Source organism: Lutra lutra, chromosome 8 (genome assembly GCF_902655055.1).
Source record: "Lutra lutra chromosome 8, mLutLut1.2, whole genome shotgun sequence".
Taxonomy (NCBI): domain Eukaryota; kingdom Metazoa; phylum Chordata; class Mammalia; order Carnivora; family Mustelidae; genus Lutra; species Lutra lutra.
This window is the reverse complement of record NC_062285.1, coordinates 79,123,698-79,140,215: the sequence shown is the minus strand read 5'-3', so window position 1 is coordinate 79,140,215 and position 16,518 is coordinate 79,123,698. Positions and strand designations below refer to the sequence as shown.

The following is a 16,518-nucleotide window of genomic DNA, read 5'->3' as shown; positions in this document are numbered from 1 at the left end:
GTTTTCCATGATTTTCTTTTCTTGTGTGTCTTCTGTTCTCTAATACTGTGATGATGTTCACCCATGTTGTTGCATTCATTCTTTTTTTCTTTTTTAAGATTTTATTTTATTTATTTATTGACAGAGATAGAGACAGAGAGGGAACACAAGCAGAGGGAGTGGGAGAGGGAGAAACAGGCTTCCCACTAAGGGCGAGCCCAATGTGGTCTTGATCCCAGGACCCTGGGACCATGACCTGAGCTGAAGGCAGACACTTAACAGACTGAGTCACCCAGGCACCTCAGTTGCATTTATTCTTATTGCCAAATAGATTTCCTTTGAATGGGTATATTACAATGTATGTGTCCTTTATTGTAGATGGGCATCTGGTTTTCCTCCAATATCGGACCTTTAAGAGTTGTGAACAATGTTGTGAATGTCTTTTGGGAAACATCTCTGTGCGGTGCTGTTGGATATAAACTCTGGAGTAGACTTGCTAGATCATGTGTACATTTAATGTGCTGTCTTGAAGCTGCCCACCATTCTCCAAAGGGGCTTCATCAGTTTACGTAGTGTTTCATAGTTCCGTTCTTCTCCACATCCTTGCCCAACACTGTCATGATATTTTTCCTTTTGGACATTTTAGCAGGAGTCATTTTAAAATTTTTATATTACACATTTTTAATTCTGTACTCTAATATGACCCGTATTGTTAACTTTCCTCAAAAAGTGTCCTGCGGTGCCTGGGTGGCACTCAGTGTGTTGGGCCTCTGCCTTTAGCTTGGGTTGTGATCTCAGGGTCCTGGGATCGAGGGCCGCATCGGGTTCTCTGCTCAGTGGGGGGAGCCTGCTTACCCTCTCTCTCTCTGCCTGCCTCTCTGCCTACTTATGACCTCTCTCTCTGTCAAATAAATAAATAAATCTTAAAAAAAAAAAAAAGTGTCCTGTTCGTGTACAGTTTGAAGCCATTTGGGGGCTCTGTCCATCTTCCATCTCCATCATTTAAATTCTGCAGATTCTAGGACGTCATCCCCGAATCCACCATTTTTCACTAATCTCTCATTTCTAGAACTCCATTGAAATTGACCTTTATATTTCACAGTTACTCAACCATGTCATGTGTGTATGCGTTCTTACCATCAAAGCTGTGAAAATGCCCTTTGAAGAACAGAAGATCAGATACTACCCGTCCACCTAGAAAAGTACATAGAGTAATCACTCAACATCTCTTGAATTCCAGGGAGGATGTTCTGTCTGTGGAGAAGGGTAGTGCAAGAGGCAGCTTTCTGTGGCTAGTTCTGGAGAAGATGATAGGAGGTAGGAGAAGATGCTAACAATGATAATAAGCAGGTTATGCCTGAAAAAGTCCTGTCATTATTGCTGGGGCACAGTGAGACTGCGGAGACCTTTTTGAAGCATCAGTGGTAATTCAAGTGCAGAAAATAGGGGACAGTGTAGGGATGGGTAGGACAGATCACCAAAACCCAGAAGCTAGAGGCAGAGTCAGGGCAGTGGGGGTGCTCCACAGTGGTGGTAAAGGTGGTTTGTACCATGGCCAGTCTATCGACTGTGTTAGCCAATGCTGCTCCCAAGAGGACTGTGCGTATATAATAGGTGTCCTGTATTTACGAAACAATGAAGGACTTTTTGGGGAATGAGAAAGAAGGATCCTTTGAGCAATAACATTTTTATATAAAACAAGGAAGAGCTGTATATTTCTGTTTGCAATGCATGATTTTTTCCTATGTACCTCTCCTAGGCATCTTCCTAGGGTAAGGAAATAGGTTAGGTTCATGTTATTTCTTAGCCGAAACCATTTTTTTCAAAGGCAAGGAACAGAATCTATGTATATGTTTGCCCTTACAACACTCATTTTTTTCTTGATAAAAATGAAGATTTAGATTTTAAGAGGTACCCAGGTTGCGCAGCTGCCATTAGATGCCTGCCAGCCCCTGAAAGCCGCCCCTTCCATCTCCCATAGTCACCGGCCTGTAAACGCAACTTCATGACTGAATTGTTCAAGCTGAATTCCTGTGTTTTCCCTTTTCATTTTGTGGGCAAGAGATCCTAGTGGCTTTCGTCCTGTTAGAATGGCAGAATATTGGTAAATAATTCATTTTGGTTTTCCTCCTGCTTTGAAAAAGAGAACTCAGCAGGGCAGAGATAGGCATTCTTGAAATTTAGCAGAAATAAACAAGGTGATTAGTTTAAAATGTAATTCATAGCCAGTGAGTTAATAGAAAGCCTTGAGTTGCTGATTACAGCTAGCTCAACTAGTCCCCTAAAATGTAATTAGCTTTTGGCGTGATTCCAAGTGGCTTCTTAAATGCTTAAATTTTCAGAAATTTTCCAGTGCTGTTTCAGTATTTCAAATACTTTTTAAAGAGTTTAGTAGCAACATTGATCTGAATTCATATGCACTAAGGTAGGTGATGTCTCTTGAGTTTCTGGAGACAATACATATGTCTTAAAAGGTAAGTTAGGGGCGCCTGGGTGGTCAGTGGGTTAAGCCTCTGCCTTCAGCTCAGGTCATGATCCCAGGGTCCTGGGATCGAGCCCTGAATTGGGCTCTCTGCTCAGCAGGGAGTCTGCTTCCTCCTCTCTCTCTTTCTCTGCCTGCCTCACTGCCTACTTGTGATCTCTGTCTGTCAAATAAATAAATAAAATCTTCAAAAAAAAAAAAAAAGCTGGGGGTGGGGGTAAGTTAATATTGTTGACTTTCCTAGTGTTATAGGAAGGTAAGTTGCTTTTAGTTCTGTGGTTTACTTTAGTGTTTTAATATATTTGGGTTATAGCCTGTTTAAAAAGTCATAATGAACTTTTTTTTTTTAAATCTAAATAACTACACTGAGATGTAACTGAAAAAATATTATTCTTTATTTTTTTCTTTTTGCCAATGCAATATTGCAAGTCTAGAAAATTTAAGAAACTATGGGGTGCCTCGGTGGCCCACTTGGTTAAGTGGCTGCCTTTAGCTCAGGTCATGATCCCAGGGTCCTGGGATCAAGTCCCACATTGGACTCCCTGCTTGGTGGGGAGCCTGCTTCTTCTTCTGCCTGTTGTTCCCCCTGCTTGTGTGCATGCTTTCTCTCTCTGTCAAATAAATAAATAAAATCTTAAAAAAAAAAAGAAATATAAGAAACTGGGGTGTTGGCTGACTCAGTTGGAAGAGCAAGCAACTCTTGATCTCTGGGTCGTGAGTTTGAGCCCCATGTTGGTGTGAAAATCACTTACAGAAATTAAAAAAAGAAATACAAGAAATGGAGGACTACTTGCAGGGCAAGGCTCAAATGTGAACTTAGCAATTAAAATAAAATTTCCATATTAGTGGGGTGCCTAGGTGGCCCAGTTGGTTAAGCATCCCAATCTTGATCTCAGCTCAGACCTTCATCTCAGGGTATTGAGTTTTAACCCTGCGTTAAAAAAAAAAAAAAAAAAAAATCCACATTAGGACTTGCAACTATTCCATGTGCAAGCTGCCTTTAGACATAAGGAGGTATTCCTGTTGCATTTCTGTTGCCTAGTTAAGAAAAAATAGTTTTTATTATGGATAATAAATACATACAGAAGTAGAGTAGATGGCATAAAGAACCTCTATAGACCCATTACCCAGTTTCAACAATCGTAGCTCATGGCTGATCTTGTTTCGTTCATACCCCTACCCACTTGTGCACCCTTACTCCCAGTCCATCTTTCTAAAACAAATCTCAGATTAGCATTTCATATGCATATATTTAGTATGTTTCTGAAAGATAAGGTTCCTTAAAAAGTATAACCACAATACCATTATCACACTTTAAAAATTAGCAATGATTCTCCAGGATCCTATATCCAATCAATGTTTCAATTTTTTCTGCTCATAAGTGGTGATTTTTCATAATGGATTGTTTGAATTAGCACCTAAACAATATCTGTACTTTAATATGTCTCTTAGGTCTCATCTGACTTACAGGTGCCCTCTTCTTCTCTCCTGCCCCCCTGCCCCTGTTACCCCTCTTACAGTGTATTTATGGAAGAGCCAGACATCATTTGTTCTTTGGAATGGCAACATTCTGGATTTGTCACATTGCATTCCTGTGGTGTCTTGTAGCATGTTCTGGGTTTTTCTGTATTTGATGTAAACTGGTGATAAAGGGCTTGATCAGATTCAAGTTTGATTTTCTTTCTTTTCTTTTTTTTTTTCGGGGAACAAGACTACTTCATAGGTGGTGACATCTCTCTCCAGCAGGAGGACATCTGGCTATTAGTCTACCTTTCTGTGATGTTAAAATTGGTTAGTCAGATCTAGGCATCTGATTTAGCCTGATCCATCCATTGTGAAGTACCCTATTAGCTTCACTTAATAATTTTAGCAGCCATTTATATCATTGCTGGTAACTAGTTTATCAAGAAGGAGAAATACCATTTTTAAAAAGTAATTTTAAGACCTGGAGAGTAACTGAATGACATTGTGATTTTTTCTGTTTGATGATGCCACCTTCCATAAAGTCAGTCACAGAGCATCTTCCCTGAGCTAATAAGCAGATCACGTCAGCTGAGAAGCTCTGTGAAAGAACAAAGCCTACAGTGTCCTAGTTGTCTTCCCATGGAATTGGCATTCTCTCATGAGACAATTTCTCAGCCCCAAGGCTAAAAGGAATGAGGCAGTGTTTTGGTTTTGATTTTTGTTAAATAATAAATCTTGGACTTCATTAAGCTTTCACTGTGTACACCCCACAATTTATATACTAACATTGTATTAAATGTACCAACAGAAACGAAAAGAGTTGGGAAACACCACTGAAGTATTCCCGCTCCTGGGGTGCATTGGTGGCTCAGTCAGTTAAGTGTCCAACTCTTGGTTTCGGCTCAGATCATAATCTCAGGGTCATGACCTCAAGCCCCACATCAGGCTCCATGCTCAGCTTGGAGTCTGCTTGAGATTCTCTCTTCCTCTCACTCTGCCCCTCTCACTTGTTTTCTCTTTTTCTATCAAATAAATAATAAATCTTTTGAAAAAAGAAGAAGAAGAAATATCCCTATTCCTTCAACCCATTTCTCTGTTGGGGTTTAAGAGTCAGGATACTAAGTTAAATCCCCATCCCTAAGTCTCACCTGGCTGTCACTGGTGATATGTGACTGCCAACCTTGGAGAGAAAGGAGAAAAGGAAAGATCAGTTGGGAAGGCCTAGGGAGGGTGTCCCCAACCAATAGCTACTTGTTGGGAGGAATTCAAGGTAAAATATTAGAAGCTAACTTAGAAATGATTTGATTTACTCCCTTTGCCAATCTAAGAATCCCTCCCTAAGAATCTGCCAAATGCTAAACTTTCCTTCCTACTCAGTTCTATTATGGCACTCATCTCATTCTGCTTCTTTAGTTTTGTTTATCTTGTTTTCAATATTGGGTTATGCATTTTTTTGAGGACAAGGAATTTATCTAATTATTCTATTTAATCCCATATAGGGTGTCAAACAAACACAACTGGACATCCGTTGAAACAGTGAAAATAGATTTCATTCAGTAACTACTGGCAGCAGGGGAGAGAGCTGAGCGCCATTCTGATTTGCGCAGAAGTGGTTGGGCATTTTAAAGGGAGAGTGGGGGTAGCACTGGGAGAGAGGCCCTGTCCTTCCTGATGAGTGCATTTTAAAGAAATGGCTCTCAGGTCCTTGAGAAAGATTTGTGAGTCATGGGAGATTCCTGTTCACAGTTGTCTGCCCTTATAAAAATGCTGTAGGATAGGGAAGGTCAGAGGTCCTTTGTCCGGCACTGGCTAGAACCGACAGTCAGTTCTCCTGGCAGCATTGCACTTTCCCAGGCAAGGATTCTTTTTTTTTTTTTTTTTTTTTAAGATTTTATTTATTTATTTGACAGACAGAGATCACAGGTAGGCAGAGAGAGAGCGGGAAGCAGGCTCCCTACTAAGCAGAGAGCCCAATGTGGGACTCGATTCCAGTACCCTGCGATCATGATCTGAGCTGAAGGCAGAGGCTTTAAAACCCACTGAGCCTCCAAGGCGCCCCCCAGGCAAGGATTCTAATAGGGACTGGGGTCATCCTAGGGTTGCGCCTAACACTGCTGGAAGCCATGCTAGTGTCTCCTAGTGCACAGGTTTGGGTGAAGTTTGTTATGTGCTGAGAGTTCTGCAATTCTCAAGGGTCTAGACCACTACTTAATGATTTTGTCTAAACTGAACGCATTTAGATAAATTCAGTTTCCTCTGCCCTGAAGGAAACAGGGTCCGTTGGAATGCCTTTCACCTTCCCTTGGTGGCTAAACAGAGCCAGGAAACAGGAGCATCACCTGCGTTCATTATCTCCCTTCCCTAGGTCTGTGCTCTCCTTATAGGATGATAGCTGTCCTTCTTCTCTTGAAGGGTAGCCCATTTACTTGTGACTAAGAGACTTCATTTCCCTACCACAGATGCTCTGATTTTTTTTTAATAATTCAGTATGATCAATCTGCTATAAACACGTTGAAATATTTTACTGTCTATGGCAGTTTTCTGGGCACTATGAATAAAGCACAGTTTAAAGGTCTGTCTCTAACCCGGGGAATCATATCTAGCAAAACAGCATTTCTGTCTATTTTCATCAAGCTTTTCTTTCTTGGCATTTATCTCAAGATGTAATGTATTTATCTGTATGATAATTTTTGAATATATGTCATGGAAACCTCTGTCTTTCTTGTTCACCATTGAAAAGCAAGCACCTGCCATAGTGCCTATAACTATTAAATATATTCCAGAATGATCTATTTAACAACAAAATAAATGGGTGGCTTTCCATCTTACCTTGTCTTTTTCAATAACACTGACAGTGTATAATGCTATTTAATTAAACCATGGTAATAAACAAATGTTTGCAAGGTATCCTGGACCTTGAGTTGTGTTTCAGTGATTCTTCTTCTCTTCATAGGTTCCTTACCTATTCCTACCTCTTGGCCTTCAACGTGTGGCTTCTGCTTGCACCTGTTACCCTGTGCTATGACTGGCAGGTCGGCAGTATTCCTCTGGTAGAGACCATATGGGACGTGCGGAACTTAGCCACCATCCTTCTGGCAGTTGTCATGACCTTACTGAGCCTTCATTGTTTAGCAGCCTTCAAGGTAATTTTCTTAAAATCCAACCGAACTCTCTGCATTTGAAGACAGATGCTCTGTACTTAGTGATGCCTTCTCCACCCATCACCCCTAGGTGGTCCGAGTCTAAATTGAATCTACTCTTTTGTCTGAAAAACAAAAAAATTAAATTTTTCCAGGTAAGTAATACATATTTTAAAGACCTTAGTGGAGTTAGCAGATCATGGCCACCTTAATTATCTTTACTGTTCTACCAACCCTGTAGAAATTGGATCTGAAATTGAATGTTTGCAAACAAGAATTTTTTTCTTGCTCTAGTTGACTAATTTTTGCAGCAACTTGTTTGATTTCATGTAATGATAAATGAGATAATAATATATTCATAAGTGCTTAAAATATGGTTAAGATGCTACTTCCACTAATGAGTACCTGCCTGACTGGTTGGTTGGGTGAGTCTCACTTCAAAAAAAAGGGAAAGGGTATAAACTGGAAAAAAATTATTAAATGCAGCGTTTCAAGAATGACCAAAGACAGCAAAGAATTTGAAAATGTTTACTTCGGAAAAACTGCTCCTGCATTGGAGAAGATGCTCCTTGCTTGAGGGGAGTCCTATCCCCCCCAACACATACCCCTTCCCCCTCTCTGCCCAGCCTAGCTGGTGTGAAAAAAAACCCACAGGTTTACCAGTTAGAAGCTGATTTGGTTTGGGAGCAGAGCAGAGCAGCCAAGAAACTTAAGAGGGAGCTTTTGGACAAACAGAGAGGCTATGGAAAAGCTGAGATAATATGCTCCGCATGCATTCATGACTGGCTGCTGAACAACATGGCGCTCCCCAGGGAGCACAAGGCAAAATTGAAAGCCTGGGAGACTTACTGATTTCCTGCAAATTTGAAAGAATTTTTAACCTTACACAGGTTGGGCAATAGAGAGGGGAAGCTTCATTGTCTTGAGTTGTCAGTGTATACTGCTGTTGAAATCATTGGCTGATCAGAAAGCTGTGTAGACACAGGAGATTCCCCAGAGATTAAGGCAAAGTGGGTGAAAAAAAACCTGAGCAAAATCTCAGCTCTCTACAGAGAAACAGATTTTTCATTTGAGTCTAGGCAAGTTCATTATATATTAAAACAGTAAAACAGCAAGTTTCAGAAGGACAGAATGAATACAAGGTCACTACAATGTATGATACACGATGCTTAGTTTTTAATCGGATTACTGGACATGTAAAGAAACGGGAGAGTATGACCAAAACTTGTGAGGGGATAGTAAGTAGAAACAGAACAGAATTAAGAATCCAAAGGTAAGCTCTATTACATGCTCTATTGATTTTTGACAAAGTTACCATGATAATTCAATGGGGAAGGGATAGTCTTTTAAATAAAAGGTACCGAAATAATGGAATATATATAAGAAAAAAATGTGACCATTTTACCCTTATGTCATACTGTACACTCAGAAATTAATTCTAAGTGGATCATAATCTTTAATAAAAGAATTAATAATATCAAAAATTCTAAAACGAAAACAGGAGAAAAATCTTTGTGGACTTGCATTAACTAAGATTTCTTAGAACACATAAAGTTCAGTCCTATAAAAGAAAAAGATGACAGATTGGACATCATTAGAATTAAAATGTTGCTCATCAGGGCACCTGGGTGGCTCAGTTGGTTAAACTCAGACTGTTGATCTCAGCTCAGGTCTTGATCTCAGGGTTATGAATTCAAGCCACCCATAGGCTCCACTTAAAAAAAGGTGTTTGGGCTCAATTGGTTAAGTGTCTGCCTTGGCTCAGATCACCCTCTCAGGGTCCTAGGATCAAGTCCTGCATACTGGCTTCCTAGTCAGTGGGGAGCCTGCTTCTCCCTCTGCCTGCTTGTGCTCTCTCTCTCTCTCTGTCAAATAAATAAGTAAAATCTTTTAAAAATACATAATGTTAACTCACTCAAAGGCAAATACAGATTGGGAGAAAGTATTTGCGAAACATGTATCTACAAAGGACTTGTATCTGGGACATTTAAAGAGCTCTTAAAACTCAGTAATGAACAAATACCCATTAAAAAATGGGCAAAAAGTTCAGACAGACACTTCACAGAAGAAGATATGCAAAGGTTAATAAACATGTAAGAAGATGCTTAACATCATTAGTTGTTTGGGGAATGCTAATTAAAGCCACAAAAAGTTATCACTGTATACCCACCAGAATGACTGTAATTAAAAAGATTCACAATACTAAGTGTTGGCCAGAATGTAGAGCAGCTGGGCCTCTCATATTGGTGAATCTTGAAAAATAGCTTGACCACTTTGGAAAAATTTGGCAGTTTCTTAAAAAGTTAAATGTGAAAATAAGCAAATTTCAGTACCTACCTAACGGGCAATGGAAACTTACGTCCATACAGCATACAAGAGTCTTGTAAGTGTTCATAATAACTGAAAAATGGAAACAGTCCAGTAACCTCAAAATGTAAATGGATACACCTTAATATTCTAAATTATTAATTATTCAGAAAATGTAAAGGAACAAATAATTACTTATACATAAAAAAGTATACATGAACCTCAGACACATCTTACAAAGTAAAAGAAGCCAGTTAGGGCGCCTGACTGGCTGAGTAGGTAGACCAGATGACTGTTGGTCTCGAAGTTCTGTTTGAGCCCAAGTTGAGTACTTGAAAATAAAACCTTCCAAAAAAAAAAAAAAACTCAGACATACAAAACTATATAATATATGATTCCATTCTTACAAAATGTCTTTTATTATAATTCTAGAAAGAATTGCCCAGAAATGCCTAGAGAAGGCAGAATTATGACAGAAAATATGTGGGGATGGAGAGTGGGTGTAAACAGACTTAAGGGAACTTTTTGGGATGTTGAATGCTTTTAAAATTTAATTATGGTGGTGGTTGCTAAATGACATCTGTTTACCAAAACTCACCAAAATATATACACAAAATGTGTGAATTCTATTACATGGGGGCTATATCTCAATAAAGCTATATTTTTAAAAAAAGATTAAAATGTTACAAAGAGATTAAAGGCTGGAATGAATACACAACTGGCATTTGAATATAAAATACTAGCATGTGATCCTGAAAATTTGATGAAAAAAATTTTTGAATTACTAAAACCTTTTTTGTTAAAGAAAAATTCATATAACATGCGATTAACCATTTTAAAGTATACAGTTTAGTGATACTTAATGTATTCATAATATTGTGTAACTACCAGCTCTCTCTAATTTTAAAACCTTTTCATCACCTCGTTAAGTGACTACCAGTCACTCGCAATTCTCCCCTCCACATCACCTGGTGACTTCTAATCTGCTTTCTGTCTCAGTGGATTGGCCTATTCTGGATATACCATATAAAAAGGACTATACAGTATGTGACCTTTTGTGTTTGACTTCTTTCACTTTGCATAGTATTTTTGAAATTCATCCAAGCTGTAGCATGCATCAATACTTAGTTCTTTTTAATGGCTGAATAATAATCCATTGGATGTATACACTGTAATTTGTTTATCCAGTCTTCTGTTTGTGGACATTCATGTTGTTTCCACCTTTTGGCTATTATAAGCATTGCTGTATTACCACATTTATGGACATATGTTTTCATTTCTCTTGGATATATACCTAAGACAGAAATTGCTAGGTCTTATGGTAATTATGTATTTAGCTTTTCGAGGAACTCCTTTTCATATTGGCTGCACCATTTAACATTCTCAGAGTATACAGTTGTTCTTATATATCCAGTCTTGCTAATACTTGTTATTTTCCGTTATTTTGTTTAAAGTCATCATGGTAGGTGTGAAGAGCTCTATCTTTGTAGTTTTGATTTGAGTTTCTTTAATGAACAGTGATGAACAGCTTTTTATGCGCTTATTGGCCATCTGTGTATCTTTTTTGGAGGAATGTATATTGTAGTCCTTTGCTCATTTTTCGGTTGGGTTGTCTTTTTTTGTTGTTGTTGGGTCGTAAGAGTTCGTTGTATATTTAGGATTTTAAATCCCCAACAGATATTTTCTTCCATTCTTTAAATTGCCTTTTCACATTGTTGATGATGTCCTTTAATGCACGCAAGTTTTTAATTCAATAAAGTGCCATCTCTTCTCTTTTTTGTTATTCTTCATTGCTTTTGTTGTCAAACATAAGAATCCATTGCCAAAGCTGAGGTCATGAAGATTTATGACTCTGTTTTGTTCTAATAGTTTTATAGTTTAAGCTCTTATATTTGGGTCACTGATCCATTTTGAGTTATTTTTTGTCTATGTAGTGGTATGAGAGTCCAGGTTCATTTTTTGGCTGGTGGATATCCACTTGTGTCTGCACCATATTTTGAAGAAACTATTTTTCCTCCAAATACCTTATTTAAAGTAATTCACTTCTTAGTCATTTTGTAAATCAAGTTGGTAAGACAAGTATGATAATGAATAACCATCCTCAAAAAACTCTAGCAAGCCAATTAGTTACATAAACTTGAGCTCAAATTTCACCTTCGTAGTACTGTCTACCATATGTACCCTTTTGTTTATTTATTTATTTATTTGATAGAACAAGAGGGCGAAAAGGCGGAGAGGGTGAATGGAAGGGAGAGGGATAAGCAGACTTTGGGCTGAGCTCCAACTCAGGACCCCGAGATCATGACCTGAACCAAAACCAAGAGTTGGACACCAACCGACTCAGCCACCCAGGCCCTCCCATATGTACCCTATTTAAAATGCAATCATTTGCCCTCCACTCTTTTCCCTTTTAACTTTTTAACTTTCCTTCACTCTACTTCCAATTTCTAAAATGCTGTGAACTTTGTTATTTTATGTAATATCTCTTTCCTCCAACTAGAATGTATGCCCCATGAGGACGGAGATTTTTTTCTGTTTTGTTCACTGCCATATTTCTGGCATCAAGAAGTTGCTGCATACAGTATATATCATCTAAATTTTATTGTTTGTTGCTGAGTGTATATCATCTAAATGAGTAAAGGCATAAAAATTAGCAACTCTGTTCAACTAGTTATCGGTATGCAGAACCTTTTTTTTTTTATTTTTTTTAAGGCTATTAAAGGACCATACACAATACGAGTATGAAGTGTTTGGGGTCGATTTGTTTTATTAGAATCTGGCCTTAGCTCATAGTTTGGCCTGCCTGCTCTATTGTTATTAATCTACAGGAGAAAATATAGTAGAGCACTGGATTGGTATGTCAGTAAGAGTTTGCTTGGACTCCCTCCCAGCTGACTAAAGGGAGTGTTGAATACCCATGGGCTGCCATCTTGGCGATATGTACTAAATATGGACCTTTGTGATGGCAGTGCACCCCCAACACAGGCAAGCTTGGGCCCTCTCCAGAGTATCTTTGATAACAAGATTAATGAATGGAAACTTCTGCTTTTCTTTCTTTCATGGAATTTGTTCCAAAATCCCTTTAATGCATCAGGAAAAATACTAGCAAAGCATTCCTGCTTTGGCAATAGTAAGATTTAGCTCTTTGGTGATAACTTTCATCTTGAAAATTCTTTGCGAACATTGATAAGGTGACATTTGAGGAGAGACATGAAGGAATTGAAGGAGGGAACTGTGTAGCTATGTAGAGAAGAGCATTTCAAGTAGAGGGGAAGCAAGTGCAAAGGCCCTGTGGCAGGAAAAGTACTGGGGTGTTTACAAAACAGCAAGTAAGCTGATGTGGCTGGAACAAAGTGGGCCAGAGGTAGAGAGCCAAATGAAATGAAGCCAAAGAGATGATGGAGTGTGTGTGTGTCTGTGCACATAAACAGGATTCAGCCTCCATCTTTTCTTAAGTCTCTGCCTATTTTCCTCTCTCCTGCTGTGCTTCTTCTGCATGGCCTCCGGCTGTGTTGACAGTCTGGGTTGTGTCTGGTTTTCTTTATCTGTCATCCTATCTTGTTATTAACCAGGGCTCTGGAGTTGAGGAACGTCATCTATCCTGTTACAGTTGTATTGACACTTTTCTGTTTCATTAATATATTTTTTAAAGATTTTATTTATTCGACACAGAGAGAGATCACAAGTAGGCAGAGAGGCAGGCTCTCAGCTAAGCATCAAGTCCCACATGATAAGCAGCCCCACTGCTAAGCAGAGAACCTGATGTGGGACTCGATCCCAGGACCCCGAGATCATGACCTGAGCCGAAGACAGGCTTAACCCACTGAGCCACCCAGGCACCCAGATGTTTGACTTTTGACAAGCTCTTGTCTTGGATTGAGTAGGAGGGCTAGAACGTAGAATCTAAGCTTTCTTTCTGTAGAGAAAAACAGCAGGGTGAATTTAGAGGTTGTTTTTGATCGGTCCTATTTTCATAGTATAAGCAATGTAAGACCTCAAGGAATAGTTTATTATTTATCATAAAAGAATATGCTTGGGATCCTTGAATTTAAATGTAGAATATGTCTTACTCTATGCTTCTCCTTCAGTTCCTCCTCCGATTCATACCCTTATTCACTAGGAATGCATTTGAACTTATATTACATGATGTAGAGAACAATCTATAAATTCTTTGTGGTGTTGAATTCTTTTTAACAGTGAACTTTAGGGGCGCCTGGGTGGCTCAGTGGGTTAAGCCTCTGCCTTTGGCTCAGGTCATGATCTCAGGGTCCTGGGATCAAGCCCCACATCGGGTGCTCTGCTCAGCAGGGAGCCTGCTTCCTCTCTCTCTGCCTGCCTCTTTCCTACTTGTGATCTCTGTCTGTCAAATAAATAAATAAAATCTTATAAAAAAAAAAAACAGTGAACTTTAAAGTGAACTAATTTGCTCTTACTCTTTGTGTTGAAGGTAATCACTCTGTTAGAATTTATGTATAGTAGAGAGGAAGAATATTTAAACCATGAAAGCTTATTGTTCCATTCTTTTTATCAGTAGTGACTGTTTATGCTCCCGGAGAACCATACGCTGAGAATGCTCTTGGGGTTCTCATTATGACTCCTACGGACTATATGTCAAATTGTTGACTTGCAGTAGGGATATGGATCAGGAAAGCAGCCAGTGTAATTTGGATTGTTGAGAGGAATTAATGCCAAAGAGTTGGCCTTTTCCCACTGTCCTCTAATGTTGATTTCCCTGCATTCCAGAGGAAATACCACTGAATCTTATTTAAGAGTAATTTTTTTGTTATTGATTCTTTATTACATCCTCACAGAGTGTCTCAACATTCTGAGCAATTTTTTTAATATCTCTTATAATTTTGTGATGTTTTTGTAAAAGTAAAACCTGACGGAAAAAGAGGGTTAGTGACACCTGACTTTGGAATGCAGACCTCCACAATGAGATGTCTTTGAGAATGGACTTTAGGCAGTGGAGAGTCCCCTCCTCCCAATATGTGGCTTTCAGGGCTATTTTTTCTTTATTTGTTGGGGTTGTTTAATTTTTTTAGTAGAGGTCACAGTTTTTTCCCAATCTATCTGCTCATTCCCAGTCTTCCGCATCATTCTCTTGAAGCCAGCACAAATCAGAGGCCATCTCTCTGAGCCACAGAGACCAAGTTAAATTCTCAAGTCTGCATGGGGACAAATCTGCAGCATGGCCAATGGAGGTGACCTCCAGTAGCAGCTTGGTGGAAATGGAGGGGTGGCATGGAGTGAAACTAATGCATCTCCTCACTTAGGGAGGGGCTTGTGTTTATCTCAGGGACCTCCCTTCATGCCTGTTCCTAGCCTTGCCCTTTAGCCTCCATGCTAGTCTGGATCACAGCCCCCATCAACATTTTCTTTTCTTTTCTTTTCTTTTTTTTTTAAAGCTTTTTTTTTTTAAGAGTTTATTTATTTATTTATTTGACAGAGAGAGAGAGAGAGAGAGAGAGAGAGATCACAAGTAGGCAGAGAGGCAGGCAGAGAGAGACGGGGAAGCAGGCTTCTTGCTGAGCAGAGAGCCCGATGCGGGGTTGATCCCAGGACCCTGGGACCATGACCTGAGCCAAAGGCAAGGCTTAACCCACTGAGCCACCGAGGTGCCCCTCCCCATCAACATTTTCAGTAAAAGAACAGACAGATATCTGATGGACAAACAGAGATTGTGAGCCTTAGTGCACTCATTAAAAAACCTCACATAGCACAACAAGGAGGTAAGATTAGAATGGGAACCACTGTTGGAAAGTGATTATTTACTCATTGACATTCTTACCTTTTTTTTTTTTTCTTTTTTTTTTTCTTTTTTTTTAAGAAAGAACTGAAGCAACTTAGGGAATAGTATAGTGGAGTTGACCAGGAGATGGAAAATATATGTGTGTGTGTGTGTCTGTGTGTGTGTGTGTGTGTGTGTGTGTGTGTGTAAATACCTTAATTGTAAATACTTGGGGCTCTTCTGGACATATAATCTGTCATAACTATTCACCTCTGCCACTGTGGCATACATTAGAACATTGTACTACCACAGACCCATGCAGTTGAACTGAACAAGCTTTCAGATTTCTGGAAATGATTTTGCATTTAGTTCAGCCAGATAATAGGTTAGGGTATTATCACGGTGCCTGGGTCACTGTGGAACAACTCTTTTAAATTCCAGAATAGCCATTATGAAACCTGGTAAAATAAGCATCTTGTTTTAGTATACCAAGTGGTAAAATAAAATTGAACTTGAGGAATGAAGATTGCATTTAATGGTGAATGGCTCTGTGCCCAAGTTGATTTTTTTTTTTCCCTTCTGGCCTACATTTCTCACTTCAGTTCCCATTTTCTACAGACTGTATGCTCTCTATCCTTTTCTGTCCTCTGTTCGTGAAAATCCTCTCCATGCTATTATAGATCCAGTCTTTCTAGCCCATTTATAACCCATCCGGTCTATCCCACTTTGGGACCATTGCAGTCACTGACAGAGGTCCTAATGATATGTTGACATGGTCCATCTGTCCCTGACCACCAGTACCATGGGAGTAGCCCTTATCTGGGGTGTCCTTCTCACATTTGGCTTCTCCGCCTACTGCCATTTTACCTATGGTGATAACATCCTGCTACTTAGGGGCAGTTTTTCAGGTCAGTAGCTGACCTGAAGTCAGCTTTAGCCCCTACGCCATACACCAGAGCTGAAATTTTTGTTGATACCATTTTTCTGATGAGAGTGTGAAAATAAGCTGACTGCTTCATCAGATGCAGTGTTGTAAATTAGATACGCTGGATTTGTACCTCATTGGAAAATGGAACATTTTGAACAATCCACTTCAACTGCCTTTTCCCACATACTTTTTTCCTCCCTCAGATTTGTATTTAGTTAATATATAGTATAATAGTTAATATATAGTATAATACTGGTTTCCGGAGTAGAATTTAGGGATTCATCACTCACATATAATACCCAATGCCCAACACACATGTGCCCTCTTAATGTATGGGACGCAAATTGTAACTTATGTTCTGTCATCTAATTTCATTTGATAGTCTCCTTTCATGTTGGAGGCCACCCAGGTAATGCATGTGGAGGAAACCCGCTAGTTCTAGATCAGTAGCTTCTGAGGCTAGGAGGAGGGAGGCCATGGAGTAGAG

The 16,518-nt window shown here is 39.3% G+C and overlaps 1 protein-coding gene across 1 annotated transcript in view; it reads left to right on the top strand.

Annotated features, from left to right (window-relative positions):
- The window catches only part of TMTC1 (transmembrane O-mannosyltransferase targeting cadherins 1), a 266,800-nt gene that overhangs the window by 142,930 nt on the left and 107,352 nt on the right, over positions 1–16,518 (top strand). Inside the window, 1 exon segment of the mRNA XM_047740854.1 lies at positions 6,879–7,068. Within this exon segment, the coding sequence (XP_047596810.1) occupies positions 6,879–7,068 (190 nt within the window).